General features: G+C 37.4%; 2 protein-coding genes across 5 annotated transcripts in view; one reads left to right on the plus strand and one right to left on the minus strand.

The window, feature by feature from the left end:
- Positions 1-8,847, plus strand: part of nptnb (neuroplastin b) — a 29,216-nt gene extending 20,369 nt beyond the window's left edge. For 3 of the 4 annotated variants that reach the window (XM_035627498.2, XM_035627502.2, XM_035627500.2), the window contains 5 exons: positions 2,183-2,316; positions 2,417-2,690; positions 7,462-7,483; positions 7,574-7,647; positions 7,740-8,847. In XM_035627498.2, the coding sequence (XP_035483391.1) occupies positions 2,183-2,316; positions 2,417-2,690; positions 7,462-7,483; positions 7,574-7,634 (491 nt within the window). In that variant the 3' untranslated portion in view covers positions 7,635-7,647; positions 7,740-8,847. The remainder of the gene's footprint in view (positions 1-2,182; positions 2,317-2,416; positions 2,691-7,461; positions 7,484-7,573; positions 7,648-7,739) is intronic. The other variant, XM_035627501.2, reaches the window with a different exon arrangement.
- A 55-nt stretch (positions 8,848-8,902) lies between these two features.
- rec114 (REC114 meiotic recombination protein) lies at positions 8,903-16,355 on the minus strand. Its single transcript, XM_035627503.2, has 6 exons — positions 16,109-16,355; positions 13,423-13,512; positions 10,960-11,043; positions 10,449-10,622; positions 9,476-9,541; positions 8,903-9,231 (listed from the first exon to the last, which is right to left on the minus strand). The coding sequence occupies exons 1-6, from the start codon at positions 16,193-16,195 to the stop codon at positions 9,067-9,069; spliced, it is 666 nt and encodes a 221-aa protein (XP_035483396.1). The 5' UTR covers positions 16,196-16,355; the 3' UTR covers positions 8,903-9,066.
- Between the last annotated feature and the right edge of the window lie 2,269 nt (positions 16,356-18,624).

Genomic DNA, 18,624 nt, shown 5'->3' on the forward strand with positions numbered 1-18,624 from the left:
ATCACTTGACGGCAAGCCAGTGATTGTTGAGGCTTGCCGTCTGTCCCCTGAAGAAAAAGTCAGCATTTTAACTGAACTGATGATGCATGATTCTGTCCTTAAAATAGCTGTGCGTTCTACGTCTAAACATTTTGTCAAACAACAGAATGGCTTGAAGTGAAGAGCAGGAGCCATTGGATGATATAAACAAAGAATTTTATTCACACTAAATGCTCTTGTGATTTTCTAGAGGAATGCGGGATCTTTTGTAACCCAGGTAGCAAGACCACTGTTATGCTAGCCAGCTTTGCACTACGCTTCTGGCAGCAGTTCACTGAGATCCCTCGCCTACAGTGTCCTTGGCACACTCATCCTTGCAGGACTCAGCTCAGAGGCAACAGATGGAGGGTTCTGTGATGTTGTAGGATTAAGGCTCTGAATCCTGTCCCAGCCATCTCGGTGGCGGGAGAGGAATTTTTTGTCTGTGATACTAAGCTCGCCACAGATACATATTTGGTACCTGATATTTGTCAAATTCAATTAAATGTTTAGCACATTACTGTGAAAATATGTTTAAAAGTGCTCACTAATAACTTCACATTATCCTAGAGAAATAAATTGGACTCTCCTAGTTAATAGAATTTTCCAAAAAATTCACAACAAAAAAAGTCACATGTAGTTACTTAAACATAAAATGTGGAAAGCAACTAATTAACTAAGGAATAAGATTAAACTAAGGATTTGATTGAATGTCTCTAACATGTCAACTTACTCAAATACTACGTTCTGCTCTTTCTGACGTCACATCCCTCACGTTTACATTTCACGTTACCACTGCCTAGCAGACTACACAGATTAATAATTCCTGTGATCAGTCAGGAGTGTGAAATACAGGTTCCTGTCTGTGTTGGAGACACTCCGAGGGCGGACCTCGTGCTGTCAGTCACTGACATAATACACTGAGGATAAGGCACAAATGAGCTTGGCCACTCCCCTGCTCAGGGAGCATGTGTGCACCATAATTAGAGTGGGGTAATGTCACCAAAGAGTTCAGACCCCTCCTGCTCCATTATCAACGCGCAACTGAAAAATGCTCACTCCAGGCCTCTCCCTTATCCTGCTTAATTGCATGGAAGGAATTATTGTAATTTTCAGGATTAGTAGAAAAGCAGGAACAGTTATCTTCCCGATGCTGTGCATTGTTAAATGGAGTCTCTGTCTCACCGTTTGACTGAGACTCTGTTTGACTTGGCATCTGCTGCGGTGCTTAATGACATATGCCTGAATTTATTCATTTCCTTAACTTTGTGTTGCATTTTTATCATCGCTTCATTCACTACCGAGATCCAGTTTACACCAATTGTCTTTGGCTCAGAATCTCTTTTGTGGAATTCACTGCGGAATTAATTTGAATGGGAACATCTGGAGGCTCCAGTATCATACTGATCCCTTTCTTCCATGGCCTCATTACATATTGTATAGAAATCCCTCCATCTAGTCCAGCTTGTTGTTCCTCATTGCAATTGTTGGGTAGATATCCTAGAAATTTCTAGAATCTACCACTAAAGAAAAAGGAAAACTGAAAACACCTTTATTTTTTCAAAGTCATAACAAGGTCATTTTGCAAGCATTCAAGACTTCACAAGGTTTTGACAGCAAGCCTTTGTCAAAAATATAACAAAATAATTGGTGCTACATGTTACTATGACTAAACTACAAAAGGAAGTACAGCAGTAGACAGCCATGTACCTCAGAATACAAGATGCATATGGAGGCAAATTGTGTAATCATGTGGAAGAGAGGACAGCTGGGAAATGTAGGAAAATTGTAACACAAATTCAGTAGCCTCTATGTGAGATACTGAACGATACAATGACATGGCTTAAAAGCAAATGATAAAATGCTTTGTATATGATTTACAAAAATCTTTGAAAAGGGCCCACTAAGCTTCTTCTCCACTGCAAAAGCTTGAAGTTCTGACACTGAGCTGCTCCAGTGAATCCACCCTGCTATAGAGACTCTTAATTACACTCCTCTCTCTTACATAGACATCTGAATAACACCAATTATTACCATCGCCAGAACAGCCTATCATGCTTCCCTTAATCATGCCATCTGGTAGGAGTTAAAACGTTCCTTTGAATGGTTTACTTCTGCCAACTCAGCTAATTATCAGTTTTATTTATTTATATAACCTTTACAGCAAAACCTGCCATCACAGGCCATAAGAGAAGTGAAAATAAAAACGAAGGGGAAAATGCAATGCTGTACTGCAAGTCGGTTGGTTACCCACATCCTACCTGGACATGGCGTAAAGTGGACGGAACATCCTATACGGTATATGTATACATATACACAAATTTTAAATATGTGTTTTATATACATTATATGTATATAGAGAGATCATTAACTTTGAGAAATGGTAATTTTGTTCCAGGACATTGACAACTCTACTGGACGCTTCTTCATCACTAACAGAGACAACTACACAGAGCTCAACATATTAAACCTGGATATAAACACAGATCCTGGAGTATATGAATGCAATGCCACCAACGTGATTGGAAACACAGCTGAGACCACTATACTACGTGTGCGCAGCCATCTTGCACCGCTTTGGCCTTTCCTGGGTGTGCTCGCGGAGATTATAATCTTAGTAGTCATCATCGTCGTCTACGAGAAACGCAAGCAGCCAGATGACATTATTGAAGGTAAGAAAAACTTCCATTACAAGATGTAGACTCTTAATAATAAACTATGAAAGAAGCTATCACATTGTTCCAATTACAACAATTCGAAAACCTTGAGCCAGTGTTTGTCAGATTGCTGTAAAAATGTAAATATAAATTGCCTATGTACTGGACGTATGGCCCTGACACTTGTATTAAGAGCTAACGTTTTAATGCTGATAAATTGGTAAAGGGTTGATTTCAAGTGTCAGGTAAGAAATTTGGCAAGCACAGAATTTACCCAGTAACTCGCTTCCCAAAAGTCCATTGGCTGTGAGGTCAAAGTCATCTACAGACATGAGTATTCAATCTTACAGCTGTTCTAATCAGGTTGCATCAGCTCTCACAGGAGATGTGTGGTGACTGAAAAGGAATAATTGATGGAGTTTCTCCCCTGAGAAACTGTTTCTCAGGGGAGGAAAGACAAAATTCCACGACAGTGACGATCAAAGGACTCTTCCCCTCTAGACTGGTGTGTTGAAAGGATAAATGAAGGACTACCTCATATACAGTGTATATACCATATATTTAGATGCAAATATGACATTCATAGATGCATAAAAGGTAAACAACAGTGGGTCCAGAGCTAACCTTGACAAGAGGTGGCTGTTTCTCTGCTGTTCTATTGGCAATGGAAACCGCCATGTTGATCCATGTTGATTGGAGAAGAACTGTTCCTAATAATGTGGGGTTATCAGCCTGTAGCTATGAAACATATTAGACCCAATATCTAACTCAATTTCCCTTCCCTTTCTTTCCAAATGGCAACATAATCTAAATGGGTGGTAAGTGAGAGATCCTGCATGGTTTCAGAGATTTTTTTCATTTTTATTCTGTAAATCTGTTTTTTAATGAGCTTACAGTCCATCCAAAAACATTACAATCTTTGCTGAAATAGTGTTGAGATTTGAACACAGTATATTCAATGTTAATCTTACACTTATTCTTACAAAATGAAAACATGTCTCCATTCATTCCCATTTTCATTGAATGTTTGATGGGTGTTGGATTGAACGGGGTAGATTAGCCATAATATTCAGTGGTATACATTTTTTAAAAGATTGATTTTAAATTTGAATTATACCCAAATTAATGCTGTTAGTGAAATAGATAGATAAAAAAAAAATAATAAAAAGAAATGGTCAAAACAGGTCCAACAGTTGGACGGTAACTAAAAATGTTAGAAAATATATACTGATGAAACTTCCCAAATATTTACCTGTTCTTTAACATATTTTCAAATCAAAAACCACCATCATGCTTTGATTCAGGTTCACAATTATATTGGTAACTGTGGCCCTTTTACTGATATATAATGTAATAAAAAATGTTAGCACCCTCAAATTACACGTGAGATTCTAACTTAAGTGTTGAGTGGAATCAATAAATAAATTATAAAATAATAGAAATACAAATACTGTTTCCTTAAATTATTATTTCTTAGCACGTTATTGTTTGTTTCTCTTCATCTCTGCGATACTGAGGAGATGTGACTTATTATATTTGTGCATAGTCCTGTAAAAACACAATGGTGCCATGTTCTTTTTATGATCACCAACATGGCCATGGTACTGTGGATGAAATAGGTTGCTGTGCTGCCAGCATTGGCCTGGACACAAACAAACAAAAAGTATAAAATAAAAACCAAGCACTCAATGTTAGTGCCTCAACAAACCAAGGTTACTGTTCCCTCTTTGGTCAGACTAACTTAAGCATACACACTGTACATGGATGGGTAGACTCAAAGAGCCAAGCTATATTATATATAAGTATATATATATATATATAGTGCTCTATAAATGAAATTTATTATTATGATTATTCTTATTATTATTATTAAAGCTTTAAAACAACCCGTAACTGTTTTTATACTAACAGACCTAAGAACGTCTACTAAAATGTATGTCCTATAGGGCGGCCCTCATTTTTAAATTCTAATGTACAGAATAACAATGCACTCTATTCCAGCCAATACAGTTATCATATTACAAAGCTACTAAAACCTTCAAGGGCCCTCACTCTTGTGGACGATTAAGGTTACACACAAGCATCCGTAGCCAGGGACTGAACATTATGCCTTAATATCAAAACCACATCTAATGTGGACAAAGACATAGAAAAGTAAACACGGGAAATACATGTAAAACAGAGAAATTATTTGTGTAAAAAATCTGTGATTACTTAACCATTCATTTGTCAAGGGTTTTATTTTAATATTTAATCAGTTTTAGTTTTGTCAAATCTATTAATCTTTATCCAAGTTCAGTTTTTCCATCTAACAAAGTGGCCTGCACTTCAGACACAATCACATGACTTGAATGTGACAAGATGAAAATGTCTGGAAAGCCCAAAGGCATTTCCAGTCACCAAAGGTTCAGTGTGACCTCTACTCATGTGGCTTTGCCTTCTTTTCTTTTTGGAATGAAACATGGGCACACGAAATAAATGATAAAGGTAAAAACCACAAAAGTCACCCAATTAATGTGAATCAGCTGGGCAACAGTTGTACGCCAAACTCTAATACAGACTAAACAAATAAAGCTTTAGGCAACATACAGCTTCAGATGTGATGCCATTTCTTTTCCTCTTTTCCTCATGTCCGGCCCCTTTACTCTGCATAAAAACTTGAGTTGAACTTCAAGTAATCAGTAAGGGTTCGGATGACAGGCTTAACATGTATCAAGCTATTAATGGGGTCCAAAATTGTGTAAACCGATACATCACAATCCCATTATTAAGCTTTTGATTATAATTGAGTATAAACATCAGTTGCCACTACACAGTGTAAACATATTAAGTAATGCTTCCAATTATTGATTTTATTTTTTATTAAAAACTGTAGATATCAATTTATAATAGCAACCAGAACACATTTCTTTACAATATTACTGGACACTTTACTTAATGTTGAATTTATTTATGGGCTTTACCACATCTATAACATAGTCTCTCATCTATATACATTATCTTTGATGGCACATAACAATTCTAAATCTACATAATATATAATATGTCCTGTATAATATGCAACATTATTTGTTTGAGACCTAATATTGATAATAACAAAATACAAATAAAAAATGCTTTGCTAAAAACATTGCTTGCTCAAAATTCAGGCTCACACAGACAAACCACACAGCTTGAGTAAGCTCTTTGCATGGCCTCTAGTTTGGTTTCATCTACCGGAAAAATGAAGCGATTAAGGTGGATTATATTTTCCATGTTTATGCCATTCAAATCAGGAATGAGGACTCCCTGCTCGTGATGCACAGCTTCTCTAAAATCTCCTTTTAGCATCCCGTACTCCCGGAGGTTTTGGCCCCCTGTCTGTGCGCATTATGAATTGTGGTCTCTGGATGGCTTAGCTATGTTTGAACACTTTTATGCTCCGCAGCCAAAGGGCTCTGAGGCAGAGGCTGACATTTCAATCCTGTGTTTCAAAAAACTGTTGCTAAAATTACAGATTCTACCATGTGACGATTTGCTAAATAACAGCTCACTCAGTGTAAGAAGATAGATAGAAGCTTAAAAAGTTGCACCCACATACTGTATTATTGACGTTACATTAAAAAAAAAGCAAAGCCTTTACAATGAAAAAAAGCATTTGTGGTATTTATGCATGAGGTGTGAAAACGCTGGGGATACGCTGAGAGATGTTCCTCCTCCAAATGATCACAAAACCATGTTTTTGTCTAAAATTATAACTGCCATAATCTGCTCCATATTAATGCCATGGAATGCTGTCAATGCTGCTTTTATCTGACTTATAACTGCATGGAAAATATCTCTGTGACTCAGAGCAACAATACTCACTATTATTCACCACTTCCTCCCCCTGCAGCCCTTATTACTGTGGCAGTGTGCTGTATGTTATTTGTTGCACTGTTGTACGGTGAGAAAGAAAGAAAATTATTTCTTGAAAATTTGTTTTTTCAGTACTGTGTCGATGATCTGAATGACATTTGCAGTGAATAGAGATATTAACCACTGTCCAATGGAGGGAATTGATACGACCTCTAGATGTCGAGATGCTGCTCAAGCATAATGTCACAATTATATACTGGGTCTTTCAAAAATCACAATGAAATTGCTTAGTGTAAATTAAAAGATGGTTTTAAGTTAACCATCTTTAATGCTCCTTTACATATGCTCAGTCTTAAATGAACTGGAACCCAACAAGATTCAAATGGCATGTGAGGTTACGTAAACAATGCTTGGCAATAAAGCTGTGGTCGTTTACAAGATCATCACCATTTATTTTCCCACATTGAAGCCCTTCTACTACAAATATATCACTGCTGACCTTTTTCTCAAGCATGACTTTCTACTATCTTCCGAGCAGCCTGTAGTTTCCAGAAACCTTGTCTAATGCAAGAAGCTACCAAATTCAGACTCGTGTGTTTGCTTTGCATTTTCCTGCCGAGTCTGTTTGTCAGACACAAATCTTTGTGCATACAAAGATGTTCAGCAGCTGAGTCCCATGTCTCTGATGTCAGAGCTTCCAGTGAATGACTCTGCAACACCAGATTTGCAGTATTCCTGAGCTTCCAGCTGCATTATCTCTAACAAATTCCAGGTTTCTGAGAGTTGAAATTACAGTGAACAAATAGCTGCCTGGGAAAAAGGGAAAAATGTAAACTGTTACCATTGGAAAGTTCATATTATTTGCAGTCGAAAAGTATTTCGATATTTTCTTCATCTCAAATGTGACTTTTGTGTTCTGTTTCTGTCTGACTCTATCCTCATGCAATAGATGATGAACCAGTTGGACCAATGTAAGTAAATATTTTTAATGCCATACTTCACACTGTAATTTGAATTGCTATGACATTTAGGTAACTAAATCATAACTGCTTCTTTCCTAGAAAAACAAATTCAACAAACAACCACAAGGACAAAAACATTCGCCAGAGGAATACAAAATAAGCAATTTATTCAAGTAAGACACCGTTATCAAGGACTGGGGCTAAATATGGACCTCACTGGGAGAATGAGCCATAGCTAACATTTCTCTTGATTTTCTCTTCACAGGTGAGATGTCTAAAACTGCATTATTTTGACAACATGAAGTGTGTCAGCGATGGAAAGATCTCCAGGCAGTTTTGGGAAAAAAAGCATATCTTGTCTCATTTTTGAGAAACAATATCAGCATAACACTGGCAACAAAAAGAACAAAACGGCTGTCTTAAGCATGCCTTATTCAGTCTACGTGGAGATTTCGGGGATGACGAATAATGACTAAAGCCACCACAAAGGTGTACTGATTTTTAATGTGCTGTGGATGTCTCTTTTATTAATTTCAACATGTCCTCAAATGAGGTGATCCCTTTTGTATTACATATCATGTACAATGCATGCAAGGTAATTACGCAATAGGATACTCAGAATAGACAGTTTCTGTTGTTATCCCTCGTGTGGCTTTTTTTGCATCCAAAATGACCTATGTTTTTTACGGAGTCATCCTTATTAAAATGATATATATATATATATATACATATTGTTTTATTCTTGAAGATTTGTACAGCATATCATGGCCATTTAACTATGTTTGATTTTGTGACTATGAGTCCACTTTTAAAAGAGCTTTTATTGTGAAGCAAGGGCTTCATTGACTGGCAGTATTTAAATTTAATTGAGAGTGATTACAGAAAATGACTACTATGTGTTTAACGATCTAAAATAAAATGATAATGTGTATTATTTTTCATTTTCTTTCCAGAGTAACTTAGGTGTCTTGTATACGTTGAAGTATGAGTGTTCAAATAATAGGAAATCTGTAAAGAATTTTTTTTTATATATTCCCCAATTTCATGAATTGATTTTTCTTTTATTTTTATTGTTTTCTCTTAAACTGTATAGCATGGCTATAATCCTATGCAATATGTATTCTTAAATAGATATATGGAGGGCGATTTGTTTTACTCAGTGATGCTTTAATATTGTGGGATCACTTGGAAGCTGGCATAGCAAAATTCACTGCTGTAGCTGCATGACTCCTGTTTCAATACAATGTATCCATGTCTGTGGCAGTGGGAATGGACCTGAACTAAGGTAGGGTCAGCGGGACCAGAGAATATAGCCACGATCAAACATGAGTGAGACCAATATTTTTTTTCTGAATAAAAAGTTGAAAAATGTATCCAGATTTTTTTTTTGTTGTTTTGCAAGTTCCTCTTCGTGCCTAACTCGCTAAATTCAGAGCAATATAGTACAACAACTAATATGTAACATTTCAAAAAACCTTGGCAGTACAGCATGAAACACTCCACCACCATCACCAGGTGCTGCCTACACAAACTGTATAAGAAAAACATTGCACTAACTTGACCTTTCTGCCTTCAGCTGTTGTCGAGATTATTCACTCTTGATGCAGTTTCCTCAGCTCACACTCCACATTCTCCACAAATAGGTGAAAGCTGGGATCCAGCAAACAAACACGGAGGATGGGCTCCATGTCACCTTGTGCCAAAGGACAGTGGTGATATACTTGAGGCAGGGTCATAGCAGTTTCTCCCAGAAAGTGCTGTGGAAGGTCCAAAGTATATTACAGTGAGTCAGAAAAGAAGAAACTGTTAATTTGTCAGTCAAAGTAAGAAAGTAAATTAACTAAGCAGCCTGAACCTTAGTAAGAATCTATACAAACATTTTGCTACTCAATTAAACATCACACACATTTACAATTAATGTGTCAGCAGTGGCTTTATTTTAGTAGTTGTTAGCTCTCAATAATATACTGTTCACTTCCTCTGACTTTAAACAATCAATACCTCTATCAGACGCTTGATGGACAACGATCCTTGGACAACCTCAGGTTCAACTCCCACTTCCGTTCCCTGCAAAGTTTACAGACACAGATATGACACACAAAGAAAGAGAAATAAAAAAAGATTTGAAGAACACGCTATGACACCACAGGGTTTAGAGGCCAATCAATGGCTTCATTACTAATTGAAGGCTATCCATCTCTCAAAGGCCTTTCATCCTTACTGTGAACTCCTTCAGTGAGTCCGTTGGTTAAAGGTCAAATTCGGCCCCACAGCAGAGTCCACTCTATTCTGAGTCCTTCCAGTTAAATGTTGTGAAGCCCAGAAGAGCGGGATAAATGCTTTGATAACATGCTTCATTGTTGTTGTTGTTTTTAGCTTTTGGACAAAATATTTTGTTTGTACAATGAATATTAATTCATTTGGCAATATAAGAACTATTTCTGGCGGTGGCTTCAAGGTACGGCCACTTTGACGGTTCTATGTATGCACTAATTGTATTATTGTCCTATGTGTTTGGGGTTGGACATACTGTATTCTACACCATATTGCAATGTGATAGACTAATTTGGAGACATGTGGAGCAGATAGTCCATCTCACTACACCTACTGCAGATTGGAGTCGCCTCTAAGAATAAAACAGCATTGTAACAGCACCATCTAGTGAGGAGGACGTGGCCTCTGTTGTTGAACCTAACCAAAGCATTGTGACAATAGGCAGCGAGTAATGACTGACTGGTAACTTCAACTAGGTCCATTTACATACATATTTTTTTAATTTACAAAATACTGTAAGGTACATGGCTACATGCAGAACAATGTCCGATTATCATTAGAAAAGAGGACCAAGGCAAGGAGACAAAGAGCAGCAATGTCGTAGGCTAATAATCTAATGGTAAAATGAATATATTTGATTTAAAAGTCAGTGCTGTTTACAATATAGTAATTTTTTGTACTGAATTGTTAAGTGGGCGACCTGCGTCCCTGGTGCAGACACATCAGCAGGGGGCTGATTGTGGGATGGTGGGGCTTGATCCTGAGTGGTGACAGGCATGTACTCCGTCAGTTTATCCACAGCACTTGAACACTCCTTGACAGCCTCTGCTCTGCAACTTCCTTCGAACTGCATCCTTATCATGCGGCTCTCCCCCTGCAGAAATCCACAATACATTTGAACTGCATGTGTCAATCAAATGGAAGCAAATGCTGTGGTTTGTGTGTTGCTTTTGTGAAAAGAAAGAGAGATGGTCTTGGTATACAAGGAGGTAAGTCATGCCTGAACATAAAGTTAATTACACTATGGGGAGGCTGTAGTAGCAGTACAGCATCTAAATGAACTGTAAAAAAAAATATAATAATGATAATCCAAATCAATGGTGATATTAGTTTTACTTATGTGTAATTTGTTGTAGTATAATAAATATGAGGGCAAGGGAATTAAAGTATGAGGACCCTGAGAAACACATTAAATGCATCCTATGACTCACCTCCACAGTAACTCGAAACATCAGGTTATCAGATTTCTGGTGTACTTTGAGAAAGTCTGAACCACAGAGCAACGGGATTGTGTCCTGTGAAGACAAGACAATAAACGGCCTAGCAACCAGGGCATGGAAATGTTTTATCCACAGGCCACTCTAGCTGATGGAGAACATTAAAGAACAATAAATGTAAAAAGTATCCTCTTGTATTTCCACTCATTCACTTATAAAAAAACAAACTAGTGGATGAATTTCAAGGACATGAGAATTTTTTTTACTTTATTAAAATAAAAAAGTAGTTACGTAAATCCGCCTGCAGGGGTCTCTATTTACCTACCCCACCTCTGAAGCACAAGTTTGGGCTTAGAGCTCTTTCACCTACACATTTAAACAAGCAGTACTAAAATGTCACATCCTAATACTTTGTTACATATACTTTATATCTGTATACATTAAATGTCTTTGACTTTAAAATTAACATCCGGTGTTACCATATATTTTTGAAACTGCTGTAATAAAGTTCATAATTCAAGGAGGACTCTAATTTTGGACATAATCATGAAGTTTATGTATAATCACGACAGACTTGTAACATTTCTGGACAGGAAGATCAAATCCGTTAGAATGTACAACTTAGGTAAACATGGTCTTGGATGAAACCTTCAACTGAAATTTGATTTCTGTTTGACCACCTGTACTGTTTTCTAGAATATAAAAACGGAAAACAAATAAAAGAAGAAAAAGAAGAAATGTTCGGAAAATATAAGCAGTGCAAAACACTTCAGGAATTTCCCATAATCTGTGTAAAGGAGCACTGAAGCCGTTCTCGAGGCTCATCTGATAAATTTGACACCATTACGCAAAAAATTAATGCATGGAATTTTCAGCATTTAACAAGAACTTTTGTTCTGGTGATGCCTATTAAAGTCAGGAGTATCCGTATTCCAAGGAGAGCAATGAAACTCCTCAGTCACCCCTTGATTTTCTCTAAAAAAAGCTAAGTTTAGTTTTATCTGACCTCGTCGTGCAGCCTACGGGCCTGAGCCCTCGGTATTGAAAGTTCTTGAGCATTCAATGCACCAAGCTCTAATAGACCAGTCGATCATCCTCAGTGAAAGCTCACTGCGGTCTGACCTGAATACCTGTCTGGCTTGACACCCTGGCAAAGTAAGATAACTGTGTCTCCTGCCAGAACTCCATTAATGAGACATTGAGCAGTCCCTCAAATTCTGCAGGGCAGGAAGCCAACTTTAAATGTCTAAAGGCCACAATAATTAGTTTAAATATATATATATATTCTGCCCTTACTAATTTACATGCGTAACCAGACTTCTACACTGTATCACACCGATAGTTAGGTTGTAGATAAGGGATCCCTGAAGAAAAGGATGGGTTAACACTTGAGTAGTTTATAGCCCTGATTGTCCAGATCAAAATCTGAACCAATGCTGACTTGGCGTTTGCCTTTTTGTGAGCCCGAACCCATATTTTTCGCAATAATAGTACTGATTTTGAACGTGTACCCAAAACCGCGGGACATTTGGCCTGACCCAACTACAACAATCCAGTCAAGTCCCTGAAGATTTGGGCAGAAATGTCAAGCTCTTCAGCAGAATATTTAATGTGGCCTTCATCAAAGTTTTTCATCTGGAGAGATGATTTCTCAGAAAATATGCTGAGACAACGGTGCACTTTTCCCTTTCGCCATTCTTTAAAAGGTGTTATTGAAAATGCTACAGCATAGAAATCATACTGTCATTACGTGAACAGAGATTATTGATAATTTCTTTAGATTAAGTGATAATCCTTGGTAAATAGTAAACCATAGAACTAAAGCCAAACGCTACAATCAATTCACTGATGCGTGATACTTGTACACTGCTCAAAGAGAGAGGCAGAGCAGCCATGTGTCATCCAGGAAGGCCATTTTGGACCAGCATTACTAATAATTAATGGAATCTATAGTCAATGTCCCCTCCATATGGTGGAGGACAACCAATAATAACAACTGTGATGTACAACAAATTGCCAGTGTCAGAGCATGAAATTCCCCGCTGCAGCGTTAAATTATATCTAGCAATACCCATATAGCTTCAATTTATTTTCTGAATTGCAGAGCTTCAAGTTGAGGTATACTGCAACACCCCTGCAACACAGTGTTTTATGCACTGACATCTGCTACAGTCTAGAGTGTATATATAGAGAGAGTATATCATAATACCTTTGGAACTGAAAGTCTGCATGTGAACATTAGAATTAATTGATGTACCTTGCAGAACTGCTCCCCCCAAATTAAACTGATGATATTTTATGTATTCTGAGAGTGAAGTCTGAAGGCAAAGTAAATTTAAATTTTTGTCAGAATTTGAATAATCTTTGTACACGCCATATGAAAAATCTTTTTGTACTTTTTCCTGTAAGGGAAGAAAACAAAAAAACATCTACTATCTAGTCATATACTCTTCTTACCAAGCTTTCCTGTCCTTGCAGTACCAGCATGTATCCAGGTTCCACAATGGTTAGGACAATTTCAGGTTTACCGCCATTTGCCTCAAATACCTGTTGAAGAGAACAGAATGTCAACCGGAGCAAAGTCATTGCATTACTGAGTGATTGGTTTTCCTGATGATCTCAGAACTGCTCTATACTTACACATTGTGGATGGGGTTTAGGTTACATAGTGATGAAGATGAGCTTTTCAAATAAGGCAGATCATAAGCACTGCATTATCGGTTCTCTATTCTATTCTAGACTTTGAGAACCGGTTTGCTCAACGTAGATCTGTTTTTCTATTGTTTAATCATCACATAATATCTTGTATTTCCATGCTCACATATTGCCTTGAACTATGTATTACTGTACATGGGTGGAGTGTAAATGTACCTAAACTCCATTTCAATGAGTACTTTGCATTTTATGCCATTTAATGTAATTCTGCTCTGAGTTGTCAGGTCAAGTCAAGTCAGAATTATTTAAATAACACATTAAATAACACATTGCTTTGCAATCATGGCAAAAAAAAAAGTATGGATGAAAACAAAGCAAGAAGGAATATTCAGTAAATGACACAAGGTGACATAAGAGAATTAAAGGTAACATTTTGCCATTTACAGAGGCAGAATCAGGCTGAATTAAAAGCGAGATTAAAAAGGTAGGACTTTAAATGTGATGTTCAGAGAGTCACAGTAATCTAGCGGGAGGAGATAAAAGCACAGATTTCCAGGTCCTTTTTTTTTGTGAACATGACTTGAATTTAGCTTTGGTTCTTAGCTGAAAACATCTGCCAGCCGCACCACTGCAAACCTGTTTATCAAAGTTAAGAGTGAGCGTCGAGGAGGACCCCGGGTAATGCATTATGCTGTGCATTGTAGGTACAGTAGATTTCAATACACTGCCATTCATCCCCGTCTTCACTAGAAACACACAGCTCCAGCTTGCCATCTAGAGTTTGGTGCAGTTAATGAAAGACAAGGTCACATTCCTTAAAGCTTCCCTTTCTTCTCAACTCACTAGTGACATTTCAAAACACAACACTGGTAGAAAATGAATAACTTTAAAAGTAAAAAGTCAAAGGACATTTAGCCTGTGGTTACTAATTTAGAATAATTTTGTTTATTGTGACATTGTATCTATTTATGTGTTCATATAATACATTTTTATTTGATGAATAAATAAGTATAGCTGAATTAATAGTAACAATGAATTAGGAGTAATGAGGAGGTATTGCAATTCGTGGACCTCTGTCTGGAATACAACAACTTGAACAACGGTATTTGTCGTCTTTAACAGACAATTTTCCATTCCACATTATTCTGATTAGGTTTACCGTTGGATTTCCAATCTATTTCTGGAGATCTGATGATGTATCTAGAAGTGCACGCGAGAATCAAAACTGAATTTAAAACAGGCCTGGGAATCTCTGTAGAATGGTTTTACTTGTGAGCGGATCTTCAAACGAAGGTCTCCTCAGTCAACATGAATTCTCTCTAAACATTAACTGGAAAGGGAACAGCTCTAAATTCCTATTTAAAGATTCCCAAAATATATGCTGTGGGCAATAAAAAAAACCACCTTTTTCTCATTTTCACATCAGACAAAGACGGCATCGCCAGGTTATCAATTTGAACTTTTACGTGATAAAATTCATGTACTTAATTAATTAATTGCTCAAGAAATGCAGAAAAAGACTGCATCGAAATAAAAACCTAATATCTTTACTCACTTTTACTTTCATAGGCCATGCCTCCAGAGATTATTGGAGGGTAAGCAAACCAGCAACCCGTTTCATGATGTATCAACAGTAAATGTATTGATCTTGATCTCTATTGATAAAATGGATCGGTATCAACAGACGTACGTGTATGTCCAAAGTTTTTCAAATACTGTTTGGGAAGTATATATACAAGGAAAGACAATAATGAAAAAATGTTGTTGTTGTTGTTGTTGTTTTTTACTCAGAGGTAAATGCAATCATAAATTACAAGAAAACATGTAATTTTGGGGCGACAATCAAAAAATAATTAAAAAATGGGGAAGATAATATCCTTTTTTATTGTGCAGCTCAGAGTACATGTATATGTGTGTATATGTAAAGATATAGCTTCAGAGTATCAGGATTAAGCCTTTAGAGTTCGAAAATAAAATTGTTTTAAATTACTTCATGTAAATTCTGTGAATTTATTATTCTTAATTTCTATTTTTTTCGAAAATTCGTATCTTTTAAATTTATTGTGTAAATATTGTATATATTTTTTAATGTGTGCTGTGTGAAACGTGCTGCTGCTACACCACAATTTCCCGGCTTGGGATGAATAAAGTATTTATCTATCTATCTATCTTCAAGAAAAACAAGCTAGCTCCATGACTGCACTGTCCCGACCAAGTCTGGGGGACACAGACCAGGTGAGTGTCCCAGCTGGCTGCTACAGGGTCCAAAGTTAGACCCCACTCACATTACATGAAGTGAATATTAATACACGTGTCTGTTCACAGTAATGACACGTGCCAACACACCTGCAGTGATGGCTCGGGGGCAGCTAATGACTTAGCTTCACTCACTACAACCGAGGCTAGCTAACTGAGTGGCGAAGCTAATCTGAGCGGGCTACCTGCTAGCACGGTGCCGTTCAACAACTGTGACGTAGGGGGCAGTTACCTCCCAAGGCTGCATCCCTCCCTCCTCCCTGGAACCGGGGACGACGCGCCCGTAGCGCTTTAACTTCCATCGCTGTCTGGGGGCCATTTTTTTTCCAGCCGAGGAGCTCTCGGTGAAATGTCTGTGGCAAACCGACTTCTCTGACTGCGTTATCACACTCGTTTCACCAGTGACAATGAATTTGATAGACACGTTGAATAGTTATAGAAAAAGGCTCTCGGCCTTTTCCGGGAAGGCGGGACTTAGCCTCGCAACCTATTAGGGCCTCACCTGAGCTGATCGCAGCTGGTCTTGACCAGAGCCCCTGAGAGAGAGAGTAGCGACAACTCCGTTCACTACGACGGAGACGTTTTTTCACTCCCGGCAATGGTGAAAAATGAAGCCTCTCGATAGTTCCCGGAAGTGAGCAGCAGCGCATTAAAGTAGCAGCAGAACGGAGTCAATGGATCGTCTGTGTTGCACTTATGAAGGGTAAGACGTTTAAATTAATCAGATTGTATATTATCAGCAAATCTGAATCGAATCTAAATGCGCATCAAAGCACGTTCGTGGATTAAGATTTACGATTATTTATGATTTATTTAATGATTTAAGAAAACGTATTGACTAACGACATAGAGTAACTGCATAGGCATGTCGGTGTGATTTATTGCAAATCGATACATTTATTGACTACTAATTACCCCCCCAAAAAAATCGTATTTCTGTCGCTCTGAATAATGGATTCGAATTGCGCGCCAAGAACTTCCGGGAACTATCTGAAGTCTACGTGAGTCACGTGACGTGCAAACATTTTGGACTTCGGTTGTCACGACTCTCATTTAACAGCGCTGGTCTGGACCAGAGACGGCTCTGGTCTGGATGGTGCCTAAAAGTGATCGTCCACCAGAAACTGATTTCCGTCCTTTTTGGTAGGTAATATACTGTGTTTTATGGGCTGTATGGCCCATTTAAAGGTAATTCAACAGCCGAAAATCTGCATGGGCTGGAAATCTACCACATAGCAGGTAAAGTAATGCAGTTATAAGGATAATTGCAATAATTTCTATATTTTACAACACAACCCATTACCATATATCATCATGTTAATTGAAGTGTAGAAATATTAGACATACAAACCTTAAAAACAATAGGACCCGATTTCCTGTGAGTAAACCATGCCTGATTACGCTATTCGTGAGAAACACTTTGGCCACAATTGTGATTATTCTGTTACAAGTAACGTTAAAGTTTCACAAAGACATATCTTTGATATTGCTTCAGACATAAGGTTGTGTATTTGTGCCCGTTATGAGAGTTTGATCTAGATAAAATCAGTTTCTGGCTGACGATAACTTTTTGGCAACACACCTGGACCCTGTCGCCCCGTACTGTTGTTTGCTGCAGCATTACATTGACCTGCCTTTGATGTCGTAACGCCATTAACTCATCTGTCAAACCAACAGATTGTAAAAGTGGAAATACTTTGGAAAAGAGACAATCAGCGGCTATTTTGATAATTGATCGATTATCAAAATAGTTGACGATTAATTTAGTAGAGAGAGAGAGAGTTTTTTTGATTTTTAAATAACAATGTTTATTAAGAGAGAGAGAGAGAGAGAGAATATAATATTTGATTAACCATTTGATTTGAAAAAAAAATTTGATTGACATGAAGAGCATCATGTCTACCATCCTCCAGTGTCACCCCTGTTTAACAACAGTATGTCTTCCTCTACACAAAAATGAAACACACTCAATTAAAATATCTGACCTGTGTGAATGAATTGGTAAAAATCTCTTATGTGGATTTTACTCTTTTTTTCTAATTATAAACTCTCTGATAGGTTAACCTGTGTCTCATTGTGAGTGATTTGTATGCATCATTTTTGATGTGAAGCAAAAATAATCAAAAATGATATTGGTTTAATTTGATTGCACAGACCCTGGAATGTTTTCCCTTATTCCCATGTTCCTGAAATATTTATCATTGACAATTATCAGAAACCTTGCTATTGACAATTTGATCATGTAAACAAATACTTTGGTTCTGCCTGGGAGCTTATATTATATTACCATATTTTAGAATTAGTAGGACGAATTCCTGTCATGACCATATTGACATTTATTTCAGGAAGAAAATGATCCTAATATTCTCAATCTGTGGTGCTGGTACTTCAGAATTCTCAATTCAACCTCCCTGTCGCTGTTTAATCATTAGGGGCGGACATGATGAGGAAGCTGCTGCCCATAACACATCATTGCTGGCGATATTACAGAGTTTGAGCCATAGGTCAACAAATGACAAGGAAAATAAGTAAAAAGGGTGTCATTGTTTGTAGAAAGAGTTTACTCATGTGACAGTTTTTTTGTATCAGCCTAGATGGATGGATGAATCTGGCAACTTCTGTAAAATGTTAGCCTATTGCGAATAATACATTTGCAATTCCATTGATTTAAAAATGTGTATGAATCCCCATTGATAAGTTATTTGTATACAATTTTAGGTTCTGAGAGCATGTGTGATAAAACACCTT

This window comes from Scophthalmus maximus, chromosome 4 (genome assembly GCF_022379125.1).
Source record: "Scophthalmus maximus strain ysfricsl-2021 chromosome 4, ASM2237912v1, whole genome shotgun sequence".
Lineage (NCBI taxonomy): Eukaryota > Metazoa > Chordata > Actinopteri > Pleuronectiformes > Scophthalmidae > Scophthalmus > Scophthalmus maximus.